The 16,336-nt window shown below is 36.2% G+C and overlaps 1 protein-coding gene across 1 annotated transcript in view; it reads right to left on the reverse strand.

Annotated features, from left to right (window-relative positions):
• SLC4A10 (solute carrier family 4 member 10) overlaps positions 1-16,336 on the reverse strand; it is a 225,578-nt gene that overhangs the window by 140,071 nt on the left and 69,171 nt on the right. Inside the window, exon 4 of the mRNA XM_022569866.2 lies at positions 4,175-4,313. Within this exon, the coding sequence (XP_022425574.1) occupies positions 4,175-4,313 (139 nt within the window). The remainder of the gene's footprint in view (positions 1-4,174; positions 4,314-16,336) is intronic.

Genomic DNA, 16,336 nt, shown 5'->3' on the forward strand with positions numbered 1-16,336 from the left:
ATGGAGGGTGAAGGGGGAACATGGTTAGAGTGGGGGCTGGAGATTAACATATGTAATCATAAAGTACCTATTTCAAGAGGAAAGGGGTATTAAAATGTATCCGCACTTAGAGTTTATCGACATTAGCTGTTCTTAATTCATATTATTTTCACATCTCACATTGCACTGAAAAATCCTGATGACTTGACCCTTTACCAATTTTAAATATCAAATACCTTCACATCATCAATAAAATTGATTTGATGTAAAAATTTTTTCCACATTACCAAGTATGTATCAGAGGCCTAACTGCTATCCCTTTCTTTGCCTCTGCTGAGCTCATTTGTGGGAAGCATTTTTAAAGGGCAACCACAGTGAGTCAAGCATGTTGTCTCCACAACTGCACAGCTGTGGTATCTTTGGGTATTTTTCTATTAATAACATTATATGTTATTTATAAGCAGGACATTGTAATTGTGTTGATTTCATTAGCTCTGTCATATAGCTTCCTCTAGGGTTTTTTAAAAGGGAACAGCTGGTTTTCACAAACATTCATTAAATAATTATTATTCAAAAATTTAGCTTCAAAACCTAAAACTTTGCTTAAGTTTTACTTGGCAACAACAGTGGGCATGAATTATTCAAGATGTGATATGTGGCAGGTGCAATGTGCTGATAAAATATCCTTTTTATTTCTATTATTAGGGTAGAAAATTATTAATCCCCCTGGAATACTAATCAAAAGAAAGAAGTACTTCAAATGGTTATGATTTATTAGAATTAAATTGTATTTGAAAAATCAGATGGAGTCATGAATTAACTAAACTTAGTTTTGTTAGATGAACTAGGGCATCAAGAACAAAATTACTTCCACCACTTTAAAACTTACTCCATTTCTTTTTTTTTTTTTTCTCGGTACGCGGGCCTCTCACTGTTGTGGCCTCTTCCGTTGCGGAGCACAGGCTCCGGACGCGCAGGCTCAGCGGTCATGGCTCACGGGCCCAGCCCCTCCGCGTCATGTGGGATCTTCCCGGACCGGGGCACGAACCTGCGTCCCCTGCATCGGCAGGCGGACTCTCAACCACGGCGCCACCAGGGAAGCCCCCTACTCCATTTCTAAGTCCTCAGTAAACACGTTCTGTTCTTCCCTGACGTGTTGTGTCTCAGCCAAAATTCATCTACTCTCCTCTTCAATGTCTGTTACTATTTTGTTTGTTCATCAGATGTCTCCCGAACCTCAAATACCTGCACCGTGCATAAGGTTCCAGAAGCAGGGCTAAGAACACAGGTCCTATCTAACAACATTAGAGAATATTAATAAGTAACTGGGTCATCTCTCTCATTCTTTATAAATAAACAGCAACATATTTTGATGGCTTAGGATAAACATGTTGTTCAAGTTAATCCATTAGAGCATGATAAAATTCTACCTGCTTAATTGTGACAAGAAAAGAGTTAGATTCTAGCATTGCTCTGCTATCTCCTAGCTTGATGAGAGTGGGAAAGTTACAAGGAAGTTACTGCTTAAAAGGAATAGATCACCATTTGATCTGGAAGGTGAAAAATCACCAACCATTTTCATAATAAGGGAGTTACTCCTGTCAAAACGCATATTCCAATCTTACTTCTCAGCTCTATTCTGAGGGATGAGAGTGAAGAAAGAAATATAAAAGAAATGCTTCCAAAAAGTACTTCTCAGCAATTGATTAAAGAGATTCTAACCAGAGCTGTATAGTCATCATAACCACCGGATCTCCTTCCTTCAAGTCAGCCAGGAACACCTGTTTCTTAGAACCAGCTGAAGACGGATGCCTCTAGCCTTAAACAGGGAGGTTTGCACTTCAAATTCCTTATCAACAACTCTTTAATCATGAAAGAGCAAAACGTATAACACTAATTGGTGGAGAATATTATCATATATTGTTTTTCTGTCATCAAAGAAGATGAGCACACATATTATATCCTTGAAAATAATACTTGGTTTTTGATGCAGTTGGAAGAAAAAAATTAGGTAGATGGTTCTTAATCTCAAAATTTGCCAGGTCATATAAAAACTGTTTCAAATTTAGTTCTATATTTAAAATATTATAATAGCATCAGAAAGAATTTAATTTATGTAGTTTTTTCATTAAAAAAGGTAATTCACACAGAAAAACATACCACCAGTTTAAGGCATTAAAAAACACAAGTAAAAAAATGAATGACTTGAAATAAAACAGGTAAAGGCAATGAACAGTTAGTTCTCAGGAAAAAAATAAAAACATATGAAAAAATGTTCAATCTCACTAATAATTAGAGAAATACAAATTAAAGCACTGAGATTTATTTTGCATCTACAAAATTAGCCAAAATTTTTACAAGTTTGATGATTTTGTGTGGCAAAGGTTTGGGGGAAATAAGCATTCTCATACATTGTTGAGGGAAGTATAAATTACCAAAACATTTTATGAAGGCAATTTTGCAATATCTATAAAAGTAAAAAAAAGTTTGCTCTCTTTGACACATAAATTCCACTGCTAAAAATTCACCCTACATGAATACCTACAAAATAATCCCAAAATATATGTGTAAATGATTATTGCAGCAATGCTTACAGCAAAAAAAAACCACAAAGCAATCTAAATCCCTACCAAGACTGGCTAAATAAATGAAAGTTCATCCATAACTAAATGTGATGCAGTCATTAAAGAGATTAAAAAGATTGAGTAATCTGTATTGATAATATGGAAAATGATCCAAATATATTAAATGAAAAAAGCAAGGCATGAACGCGGTATATAATACCTCTTATGTAAATATAAAAAGGGCATACATTTACATGCAGATCTAGGCATTAAAATTTTTATGAAAAGATGTACAAGAAGCAATTAATAGTGATTACCTTTGAGGAGAAGTACTATGAACAAGAGTAGAGCCATGTTCTTGCTTTTTTACCTTTCTATGATTTTTGAATTTTAAATATCAGCAGTTAATTTTTTTAATGTTAACAGAGATGAACTAGGTGAAAGCCATTTTTATCTTCTTCTATTTACTTCTAGTATATTTTAAATAAAAGAGAGCTACAAAGACCACTTAAATTATATCAAACAAGAATTAACCAAGCCAGTATTAGTTATAATATTATCATGATTGAGCATTTAATTCCACACTACCTCTGGCTAGAGTTAAGGCAATGATTAAATGCTAGACCTGAGACTCTATTCCTAAGGTCTACTGAATCTACATTTCAACAAGATCCCTGGTGATATGTATTCACCTTAAAATTTCGGAAGCAGCAGGTAAAAGACAACCCTAGGCGTGCCCACAGTTCCTAGTGCACACCTGTATCACAGCATTCATTATACAGTACTTACAACTTTGTTTACTTATCTAAATCCCGCATTAGAGGTGAGGTTGTTAAAAGCAAGATCTAAGGTGTTTTTTTCTTTTTCTTTTTTTCTTGTTTTTGGTGTGGCTTGAGGGATCTTAGTTCCTCAGCCAGGGATTGAACTCGGGCTCTTGACAGTGAAAGCACAGTCCTAACCACTGGACTGCCAGGGAACTCCCTAAGACTTTTGTTGTTGTTGTTCTATATCCATTGCACCTGGCACACAATAGACCATAAATGTTTGTTAAATAAATGAGTAAATAAGTAAGAAAGGATGACAGCAATTCATCAATTACATGGCAATATGGAAATATTAATTACAAATGACAGAAAAAGTAATTTCTTAAAAATTATTTTTAAAAACCACTATGTTTAAATGTATATATATCCTAGAAACACATTACAAAATATTTTTACCCTCAACAAATAGTAAATAAATTCAGGACTCCAACTAAAGTCTCTTATAATGTTTGCCCTTTCTTTTAAAAAGTCCCATATAATATCACCAGTTGGGGCACAACCTAGCAGTTGAAAAGATAGAAATAAATTACTGTTAGATATCTACTGTTTTCCTGATGACACGCAAATTATGCTACTGTTTAGGACTGCGGCTGCTGCTGGTTCTGCATCACTGTTTACTATAATTACAGCCTTCAGGTTTCATCCTGACCCATATCCCATTATAGGATACACCCAGGCCAGATGAGCAATTTCAGAAAGCAGCAGCACTGATGGATGTTTGCAAAATTGTGGCATTAGATATCTCTCTTTCTAATAGCATGAAAATTCTTTAGTATACCCTCATCCTTCAACAAAAAAAATCCTCACCTGGCTGTTTCTCGCCATTCAGCATCCTCACCTTCACGCCAGCAGATCTCATCCAGTTCCGTAAAAAGGTCATGAGGAATGTGTTCCTCATCATCATCCTCGGTTCCAAGAATAAACTGTACCCGCTGTGATGGGGTGTCTATGGAAATCAGAGACATGAACATGCATTATCATGACTTGGAGCTTGAAATGTCCCGGTCACCGCCTTCAACACCACTCCAAACTCACATCTCCCCTGCCCCCCCCACTGCCGCATGCAGCCAGAGTAGACTTGGGAAATTAAGACTAAATTTGGCATTATATTAAGTCTAGTATAATGCGGGATCATAAATATGTAAAATGTAAATATGTAATGTATCTATATTATCAAAGATAAAATCAAATGTGATGATTATTTTGGATTACATATAACATCATGGAAACTATTTCTACATCTCTCTTATACACACACACATTTTCTTTCATCACATATGCTACATTTTATGGTAATATTCGTAAGAGTAGACTATGATAAAATTCACTTATACTAAAACTGTGCTGAATATAATTCACCAAAGAACTCCCTTGTGATGCTTCTTTGTAGTCACAACCTTATCCCTCTCCTAACCCCTGGCAACCACTAATCTGGTCCCTACTGCTATAGTTTTGCCTTTTCCACAATGCCATATAAATGGAAACATACAATGTATAGTTTTTTGAGACTGTTGTTATTCACTTATCATAATGCCTTTGAGATTTTGAGATTTATCTGTGTCACTGAATGTATCAGTAATTCCTTCTTTTTATTGCTGAGTAACAGTCCATTGCAGGAATGTACCATAGTTTTCTTATCCATTCATTTACTGAAGGGTATTTAGTTTACAATTTTTTCAATTATGAATAGAAGTGCTATAAGTATTCTTGTACAGGTTTTTGTGTGAACCTAAGTTTTTATTCTCTAGGGCAAACACCTAGGAGTAGGATTGCTGGGTTACCTGGTAAATGTGTTATTCAATCAATACATTTGTGATGAAAATTATAAAACTTTATTGAATGATGTAAAAGTAGACCTAAATAAATGAGTAAGTTTATATTAATGGGAAAGCCCAATAGCGGAAAACCATCTTATAAATTCAATGTTATTCCAATAAAACATCTGGTACTTTCAAACGTTTTTTAAAACACAAAAGAATGAGTAAATCAGTAACAAGCAACAGTGATTACTGAAATCTATAATATTAAATACTTTGTGAAAATAAACCATTTAATCAGTAACTTAAAGGGTTAGGTTATAATTAAGTCATGACTGAGGATTTCAGAAGTCAAAAGTGAAAATATACATATTACATAAAACATAATATAGTGTCATACTTTCTGTTCAGTATATGTTTGTGATGAGGCCCTAGCCTCTGCCTATGTTATTAGCCTTACCTTCTGCCACTCTTACCCTTGCAATTCCATTCTGAGTACCTTAGCCTTCTTTCAGATTTTTAAAAATACCATGCTCCTTCCCACTTCAGGACCATCGCACATACTGTTTCCTCTAGATCTCCCATATATCTTTCAGCATCTACTTCACTGTAATATGCTTCAGCAAGCCTACCTAATCAGCCTCATGAAACACAAACACACATATAAGCGCACTCATATGCAATAATTAAGTCAGACACCTGTTATCTCAACTCATAGCACTCTATACTTCTCCTTGCTATACTTACCTCAATTGTCATTTAAAATTTACTGTTCATAACAAATTAAATACTTTAAATAGAAAATTTTTCCAGCTGTCAGAATTAGTCTCTTAGAAGGAGATAGGATCTAGTCCCTAAAGAATGCAAAAATACTTTTCAAATTATAAAGCATTATATAAATATTATTAATGATGACTGATGCTGATGCTAGTGGTAGTGGGGATGGTTACAATGAAAATATAGGCCTGTCAAATAGAGAGGTTTAGAATTAAAGCGCAGAGAATGAGAAAATAACAGTGCCGTTAATTAAAAGAGGGTTGTAACATGGGTAAGCCTTGAAGGCACTAAGTGAAATAAGACAGCGAAAGGTAAATACTATATGACCTCACTTACATGTGGAATCTAAAAAAAAAAAAAAAAGACAAGATGAAACAAAACAATAAAACAAAACAAAAACACCAAACTCATGGAAAAAGGGATCAGATTTGTGCTTACCAGCTTTGGCGGGGGAGGGGGGCGGGGAACTGGAGGAAAATGGTCAAAAGGTATAAACTTCCAGTTATAAGATAAGTAAGTACTAGGGATGTAATGTACAACATAATGACTATAGTTAACACTGCTGTATGATATATAGGAAAGTTGTGAGTAGATCCTAAGAGTACTCATCTCAAGGAGACATTTTTTTCTTTTCTTTTTATTGTATCTATATGAGATGATGAATGTTAACTAAACCTATCATGGCAGTCATTTCACAACATATGTAAAGCAAACCATCATGCCATACACCTTAAACTTATACAGTGAGGTATGTCAATTATTTTTCAATAAAACTCGGGGAAAAAAAGGCTTGTCAGAATGAGGAGCCAGTATTGTAGGCTGAGAGCACAAGATCTTTTAGATTTGCTGAGTTTCAGGTGATTATGGTTCAAACATATAAAGATGGTCACAGGAAAGGTGGATATTTGATTCTGGAAAAGACGACAGGGTCAGAGGTAAAGACATGGGTTGCATTTAACTAGAGAAGTCATTTGATTACAATGGATGAGGACTCAAAAATGAAAGAATAGAGAGAGAAGACTCAGCATCAGGGGAATAATAAGGTTTAAGATTTAGGATGAGGAAGAGTTAAAAAAAATCAGAAGAGCGGCTTCCCTGGTGGCGCAGTGGTTGAGAGTCCACCTGCCGATGCAGGGGACGCGGGTTCGTGCCCCGGTCCGGGAAGATCCCACATGCCGCGGAGCAGCTGGGCCCGTGAGCCATGGCTGCTGAGCCTGTGCGTCCGGAGCCTGTGCTCCGCAACGGGAGAGGCCACAACAGTGAGAGGCCCGCGTACCGCAAAAAAAAAAAAAAAAAAATCAAAAGAGGATTAGGTAGATATGTAAAAGAATTTATACATTAAACAAATATATAATGAGCACCTTCCATTGGTCAGGTGAATTAGACAGATATAAACAGAAAAAAACCCTCTGCCCTTATAGAGCTTACATCTGATGAGAGAGTAGTACAACAGTGGTCAAGGTAGAAAAGGATTTCAAGAAGATTAAGAAGTCAATAATGTCAGATGCTGTAGAATCAATGAGGAGAACTAGGTGTAACAGGGTTTGGACAGCTTAATGTTCAATAGCACTGGAATGTCAAAGACCATATATTACTTTTACAATCAGAAAAAAAACAAACTATCAATATTTCTTTTGGAATACAGACCATATTTTCAACAAATGGTTAGTTAAAATCAAACTTACAAAGTTATCTGAGGAAAGCCACTAATAGAATCATAACTGGAAATAAGCAAGTTCCTTTGCAAACTTTCATCTTTTCATTGTTAGCTATGTTACTCCTACTGCTTTAATTACTCACATATTAATTAACCAGGGTCTTAAATACATTTTTCCTAATAATCAGTGAAAATACTCTCCTTTCTGTAGACCCTGTCCAAAAGTTCTCTATTTTTCAGGCCCTTTCTGGAGAATGGTCAAAAATATGTTGAGAAATATGCTTCTTATAACAACAGAACAAGTATAATGACAGAAGTGAATTGGAAAATTCCCTTTTACATATATGATCTTACTGTCATGAAAACCACAGGCTTCATACACAATGACATTTAGATCAAGAAAGCAGATTCACTAGATGTTTACCATTTTGCATTTCTGAATTATAGGTGCTTTTCTTCTTTATCCTTGTTATATTTCAGATAAATCAATATTTAGATTATCTTCTGAAATCATGAAATGATGACAAGTTTAATGGTTCTGTTCCAAATTCATGTCTCCAGTCTCTTTGCAGCTCAGTATTATTTTCCATCTTCATTTGAACTTTAAAATTTTGCTCATATTATTTGAATGTCCTATGTAATCTGTTTGGATTCCTATATTTTAATTCATTTTATAATTGAAATAATATATTTATTATTAATGCTAATTAGTTCATTTTGTTATGGATTGATAAAAGGAACATTTCAGCTGAAGCATCAAGAACCAACAGGTATTTCTCTCCAAAGGGGACGTGAGACTACATGCAGAACTTACAAACTCTGTTCCTAAAAATCTAGTTATTTAACTCTAACTCTTTACCCATGCTAAGGCTATAAAAAGATCATAAGTTGAAAATAGCAGACACATTCTGGAAAGAATTTCTTCAAAGAAAGCTGTAATGTGAGTCCCAAGTTTCCTTAATCCCTTACAAAAGGCTGTCTGCCTCTCCCTCAAGACAACTGAGTAGTGCTCTAGGGCATCATGAATTTAACATGTCTCCCCGCAGTGGACTGGGGTATGATTCCTCCCTGAGAAACAAAGTCTGCCTAGCTGCTGATGGCTGAGATTGCTGCTGTGAATAACATGCACTCCAGAATTCACCAGGGCAATGAGTGTGTGCATGTTTTCTGTGAATCATATATGAGCTGCACCTATGAGACAGAGAGAGTCGGAGAGAAGCAGAGAGACAGAGAGACAGAGAGAATATGCAAAATAGAGAGAATGTGGAATGTGGGGTCACCTTAGATGCTGTCCAAGAGGCTGCCATGGAGCAATTACAAGACTTTAGCAGGGGGAATCTATCACTATAGCCGAATATCTGGGGGATAAGGAAGAATAAGTAATAAGGCAGAAAAGAGTGCAGGTAAAAGAAAATGAGTCAATTTAAATTCTTGCTAAGCCTAGAGAGTATGACATCAGCTTGTAAGACTACCAGCTAAGTAACAGCTTTCCTGCCCCATTCCACTTAGTTCTTTTCATTTCCTATGCTCCACATCTGAATGGATCAGAAACTAGAGTTAGAAAGATGATGGAGCATCTGGAAGAAGGAGAAGTTCAATGTAGGAGGGGAAAAAAGCAACTACATTCTCTGTTCTCAGCCGGAGCACACCTGGGCAAGAGAGGGAGGCAAAAGGCCTTACAGTTAAAGCAAGTTCAAAGTTTTCACTATTATATGAGACTAAATATTTTAATTACTTATTAGAGGACTTCAAGTTACCTACGAGTGACTAGAAAGGCTGGAGAACCCATCAGAGTTTTCATTCAGGAGCAGAATAACAATTAGATCCACTGAGTAACTACAAAGGGATGGTACAAGCCAGAATAGAGTTACTTTATAATTAAATCCCACAAGTAGTGTTCAGTCAATATAAAAGTTATAAGAATCCTAGAAATGAGCATAGTTCTTTCATATTCATAAATGAGTCCTTCAAACTCAAAACTAACAACCTGATCAAAAAATGGGCCAAAGATTTTAACAGGCAACTCACCAAAGAAGATATACAGATGACAAATAAGCATATGAAAAGATGCTCCACATCATATATTACCAGGGAAATGCAGATTAAAACAATGAGATACCATTATGCACCTATTAAAATGCCCCAAATCCAGAACACTAACCACACCAAATGCTGGCAAGGATGTGAAACAACAGGAACGCTCTTTCACTGCTGTTGGGAAAGCAAAATGGTATAACTCCTTTGGAAGACAGCTTAGCAGTCTCTTACAAAACTAAACATACTTTTACTATATGGTAGAGCATTGCACTCCTTGGTATTTACCAAAAGGAGTTGAAACTTATGCCCACCAAAAGACCCTGCACACAGATGTTTATAGCAGCTTTATTCATAGTTGCCAAAACTTGGAAGAAGCCAAGATGTTCTTCAGTAAGTGAATGGATAAATCTATTATGATTCACACAGACAATAAAATATTATTCAATGCTAAAAAGAAATGAGACAGTAAGCCATGAAAAGACATGGAGAAATCTTAAATGTATATTAGTAAGTGAAAGGAGCTGATCTAAAAAGGCTACATACTGTATGATTTCAACTATATGAAATTCTGGAGAACTATGGAGAGAGTAAAAACATCAGTAGTTGCTGGGGGTGGTAGTGGAATGAATAGGCTGAAAACAAAGGATTTTAAATACCGTGTATGATATTATAATGACAGATATATGTCATTGTACATTTCTCCAAACCCACAGAACATACACCAAGAGTGAGCCCTAAGGTAAACTATGGTTTTGTGCATGATTATGATGTGTCCATGTAAGTTCATCCTTGGTAAAAGAATGTACCATTCTGAGTGATGTTAATAATGGGGGTGGCTATACCTGTGTGGAGCCAAGGAGTATATGGGAAACCTCTGTACCTTCCTGTCGATTTTCATGTAAACCTAAAACTGCTCTAAAAAATAAAGGCTTTTTTTTTTAACATCTTTATTGGAGTATAATTGCTTTACAATGGTGTGTTAGTTTCTGCTGTATAACAAAGTGAATCAGCTATACGTATACATATATCCCCATATCCCCTTCCTCTTGCGTCTCTCTCCCACCCTCCCTATCCCACCGCTCTAGGTGGTCACAAAGCACCGAGCTGATCTCCCTGTGCTATGCGGCTGCTTCCCACTAGCTATCTATTTTACATTTGGTAGTGTATGTATGTCCATGCCACCCTCTCACTTTGTCCCAGCTTACCCTTCCACCTCCCTGTGTCTTCAAGTCCATTCTCTACGTCTGCATCTTTATTCCTGTCCTGCCCCTAGGTTCTTCAGAACCATTCTTCTTAGATTCCATATATATGTGTTAGCATACAGTATTTGTTTTTCTCCTTCTGACTTACTTCACTCTGTATGACAGTCTCTAGGTCCATCCACCTCACTACAAATAACTCAATTTGATTTCTCTTTATGGCTGAGTGATATTCCATTGTATATATGTGCCACATCTTCTTTATCCATTCATCTGTCAATGGACACTTAGGTTGCTTCCGTGGCCTGCCTATTGTAAACAGAGTTGCAATGAACATTGTGGTACATGACTCTTTTTGAATTATGGTTTCTCAGGGTATATGCCCAGTAGTGGCATTGCTGGGTCATATGGTAGTTCTAATTTTAGTTTTTTAAGGAACATCCATATGGTTCTCCATAGTGGCTGTATGAATTTGCATTCCTACCAACAGTGCAAGAGGGTTCCCTCAAACACCAGCATTTCTTGTTTGCAGATTTTTTGATGATGGCCATTCTGACCAGTGTGAGGTAATACCTCATTGTAGTTTTGACTTGCATTTCTCTAATGATTAGTGATGTTGAGCATCCTTTCATGCGTTTGTTGGCAATCTGTATATCTTCTTTGGAGAAATGTCTATTTAGGTCTTCTGCCCATTTTGGGATTGGGTTGTTTGTTTTTTAGATATTGAGCTGCATAAACTGCTTGTATATTTTGGAGATTAATCCTTTGTCAGTTGCTTCATTTGCAAATATTTTCTCCCATTCTGAGGGTTGTCTTTTCATCTTGTTTATAGTTTCCTTTGTTGTGCGAAAGCTTTTAAGTTTCATTAGGTCTCATTTGTTTATTTTTGGTTTTATTTCCATTTCTCTAAGAGGTGGGTGGAAAAGGCTCTTGCTGTGATTTATGTCATAGAATGTTCTGCCTATGTTTTCCCCTACAAGGTTTATAGTGTCTGGCCTTACATTTAGGTCTTTAATCCACTTTGAGTTTATTTTTGTGTACGGTGTTAGGGAGTGTTCTAATTTCATTATTTTACATGTAGCTGTCCAGTTTTCCCAGCACCACTTACTGAAGAGGTTGTCTTTTCTCCATTGTATATTCTTGCCTCCTTTATCAAAGATAAGGTGGCCACATGTGCGTGGGTTTATCTCTGGGCCAAAAAATAAAGTCTTAAAATACAGGGCATCCCAGTTTTTAAATTGTTTAATTGTTCCCACCAATGTGCAGCACTATATCTTATATATGATTACATATATTCAAGAAATTATAAGAAAGGAAAAAGAAACTACTTTTATATAGCATATTTGCTGCAGGCATTAGTAAAGCATTTCCTTTTTAGAATGTTAATATATGAGATATGGTTTATTGCCAAATATTTTAAGAAATTTGTCAAACTAAATTTTATAGCAAAACGAATAAGAATTGAGTCAATAGCCAAGTCTCCTGCTTAACAACCTCTTCAAAAGAATATGCCAATTTCCTAGATGTAACATGAATGTTGATTTTGAAATGAGACTGATGGATTTCCATAAATATCAAATGTACTTAAGGAAATCACAGTGCAGCATATACATTTATGATTTAATTTATCTGAAATAAGAAGCTAGTATTATATTTTTCCTAAAAGTATACTATCTGGGTTATAGTAATATATACTAAACCCAATCACATCAGAGTCAAATGAAATGCTTCTTGACAGCCTGTTACCTCTGTGGTTGGTTCTTCTGGACCAAAAAAAAAAAAAAAAAATTAAAAAATAAATAAAGTCAGTGCTTCAAACAGCCGTAAAAAAGAGCATAAGTTGTAATTTTAGAGTTACACTAAGAAATCAATTAAATTTTTCTATTAGACCTACCCAGTGTGACCAGACATAGAAGTTTTGTGTTTCATGACAGCCTATTCTAACTACTCACTCACTTCTCAGAAACCAAATCCCAGAGTAGCCATGCCTCAACATTGGTATTGTTTCTCACTCTTTTTTTTTTTTTTTTTTTTTTTTTTTTGCAGTACGCGGGCTTCTCACTGTTGTGGCCTCTCCCATTGCGGAGCACAGGTCAGGACGCGCAGGCCCAGCAGCCACAGCTCACGGGCCCAGCTGCTCCGCGGCACGTGGGATCCTCCCGGATCAGGGCACGAACCCGCGTCCCCTGCATCGGCAGGCGGACTCTCAACCACTGCACCACCAGGGAAGCCCGTGTTTCTCATTCTTTTGAAACAATTTCTCTCATCACTGTTTTCAATGACTTATTTCAGTTTACTCTGCATCAGTAATCTGGGTATCTGTAACACTTCCCATGCATCCAACTCCCCAAACTCAAGTACTATGTGCAGGAAGCTTGCATTTAAGACTTATTAGTATTTCCCCTAATAAAGCATGAGGATCACTCATCACAACATAGTCATTAAATAAACGAGGAAATAAGACCCTCATAGTTACGAATAAAGAGGATTTGAAAGTCTGAGGTAGGGCATCATATGTTTAAAAGACTTCTCGAAGACACAATGATAACAGCATAGGAAATAATAATTTGTTAACGTAGGATAATCTATTCACGGACAAGAGGTACTGTATTTGGGTTTTAAACAACATATGACTCCATGTATCTGGCTTTTCATTCTTTAGAGTAGAAATGATTTTATAGGTATTAGGTTATGCTCACAAAAGTCTTTTTATGATCATCCCATCAACATACTTTTAATGTCTTAAAGAGAGGCTCAGATTATGTTTCAATACAGCAAATATTCAAAATGTGTTATTCAATGACTTTTTAAATATCTATGCAACTTAAAATTGTATGACATAAATCATGTAAATTATAGTAATATCACAATCAGAAAGAATTTTTCTAAGCATAAATATTTCTCCTATTTTTATAGGTATTTTACTTATTTTTAAGATAGCCACTGAAAACATAGATCATTGTAATACAAACTGTAGCTAAGACTATGATAGATTAAGATAAGGTTCTGTTTCTGTATTTAGTAAAATATATAATGGAAATAAATTACAGCATGGAGAAAGCTGCACTAGGGAATAAGGGTCTCAGCCTCTTAGTATCCTCTTCTGGAATTTGTAGATACATCAAAAGACACCATTAAAAGAGTGTAAGCCACAGGGCTTCCCTGGTGGCGCAGTGGTTGGGAGTCCGCCTGCCAATGCAGGGGACGCGGGTTCGTGCCCCGGTCCAGGAAGATCCCACATGCCGCGGAGCGGCTACCCGTGAGCCATGGCTGCTGAGCCTGCACGTCCGGAGCCCATAACAGTGAGAGGCCCGCGTACAGCAAAAAAAAGAAAAAAAAAAAAAGATAAGCCACAAATGTGAGATAATTGAAACATGAAAAACCAACAAAAGACATGTCCATAATATATAAAGAACTTCTACAAATCAAAAAGAATAAATGATCCAATTAAAAAAGAAAAAAAAAACAAGCATAAGACCTGAATAGGCACTTCATAGAAGAGGCTATCCAAATGGCCAAAAAAGCGCATGCAAAGTTACACAACCTCACTGGTAATCAAGAAATGCAAATTAAGATAATGACATACCATTATGCCCCTCATTAGATGGTTAATGTTAACAGAATGAAATTGTCAAGTGGTAGTTAGAATGTAAAACAACATATGCTCTCACACTTTGCTGGTGAAAGTGTTAATACGTACCCTATTTTGGAAACTGTTTGGCATTACCTACTAAAGTTGAAATACACATATCTTATGACTCAGCAACAAATAATTTCATTCCTAGGTATGAGAAATGCATATGTGCACCAAGAGACATATACAAAAATGTTCACAGCACTGTTCTTCATAGTATCTCCAAAAATTAAATAACCTAAATTTTCATTAATAGTAGAATGCATGGTATATACAAACAAATGAGCACTGTACAATAACGAAAATGAATAAACCAAAGCTACAGCTAAAAACATTGGTGAATCCCACTAACAACACAATGTTGAACAACAGAGACACAAATACCTCCTGTATGGCTTCGTTTATAAAAAGTTCAAAAACAGGCAAAACACCCAATGTAAGAAGACAGACTAGAAATCCTTTTGGGGAGAAGGGAGAGAGTAGTGACTGGGAGGGGGGACAAAGGGGGTTTCTGGAGTGCTAGCCAAGACAATATTTACACAGATGTTTCTTTGTCATAAACCATTGAGCTGTACGTTTATGTTTCTATGTATTAACATTCACAAATACTTGTGTTATACTTTACATAAAATAATTTTTTTAAAAACTCATTGATATTCTTATATATCAGCCAATTGGGAGTTAAATAGGAACAGGAAGCTATCGCCATCAATAAACAGATTTGAAGTTATGTTTTCTGTATTTGCTTCATTCTTCCTAAAATGTGTACACAATTTATCATCTAAGAATGGAAAAATCCCAGGTCTAATTCAAGTTGTGCTAATTTATACAGTACCTTTGAGTACCATATTTTAAATAACCATTTAGTAAAGTAGATGTCTTTAAGATTTATTTCTAGTGCTTATAGATTAATTATAATTTATATACTGTTGTCATCTCTCCTGTTACATTCTTTGTTGGGAGGCTGAGGAGCAAATTAACATTAAAGTGTTCTGAATTTCTCTCATTATCTTTTATATTTTCACTGACTTCAAGCTAATGCTTCAAACTTACTTTTAAACAACTCAACCATGTTCCGGGTTGAAAATATAATTTAACATTATATAAGGTGAATGAAAGACAATATTAAAAATAACAAGTTGCAAAGTTTTAGCAGTATTCTGTTGTCAGGGAATTGATTACAGTAGGAAGAAAAATTAATCATCACAATCTTATACAAACAATTTTGTTAAGTGCAGTAACAAAAGTAGATTGAACTTATTTGCAGGCATCAAAAGTTTTGTATAATCAAAGTATCACCACCACCATAACGACACAGTCAAAAAGCTGGGTCTGGGCTTCCCTGGTGGCGCAGTGGTTTAGAGTCCGCCTGCCGATGCGGGGACGTGGGTTCGTGCCCCGGTCCGGGAGGGTCCCGCATGCGCGGAGTGGCTGGGCCCGTGAGCCATGGCCGCTGAGCCTGCGCGTCCGGAGCCTGTGCTCCACAGCAGGGGAGGCCACAGCAGTGAGAGGCCTGCGTACCGCAAAAAAAAAAAAAAAAAGCTGGGTCTATCTTTGGACTAACCTAGAAATCACATTCCAACCATGGGATCTGGTGGACTAGACCCAGCCATTGCTAAGCCTGTGACATGAGCATAATCTCTTTGGCTACAGTAAGGCCTGTTCAGTTTTCCCTGGATGCAGCACTGATACAACCAGGTTCCTAACAACACTGCCTTACATGATTGGGTCATATAATAGAGTGGGATTCTGTGGATGTTTCTCATATATTGGAATGACAACATTTTTGAATGCCAAAATTCAAACATTTACGCTAAAATCTTTTTGTTAAATTGATCCTTGCTCCAGAAATATGGGTCCAAATTATTCCGTTTCTTCATAATCCCATACTCCAATTTACAATATAAA

Source organism: Delphinapterus leucas, chromosome 8 (genome assembly GCF_059928025.1).
Source record: "Delphinapterus leucas isolate spDelLeu-1000000601 "Yukka" chromosome 8, BTC_Dleu_Yukka2, whole genome shotgun sequence".
Taxonomy (NCBI): Eukaryota; Metazoa; Chordata; class Mammalia; order Artiodactyla; family Monodontidae; genus Delphinapterus; species Delphinapterus leucas.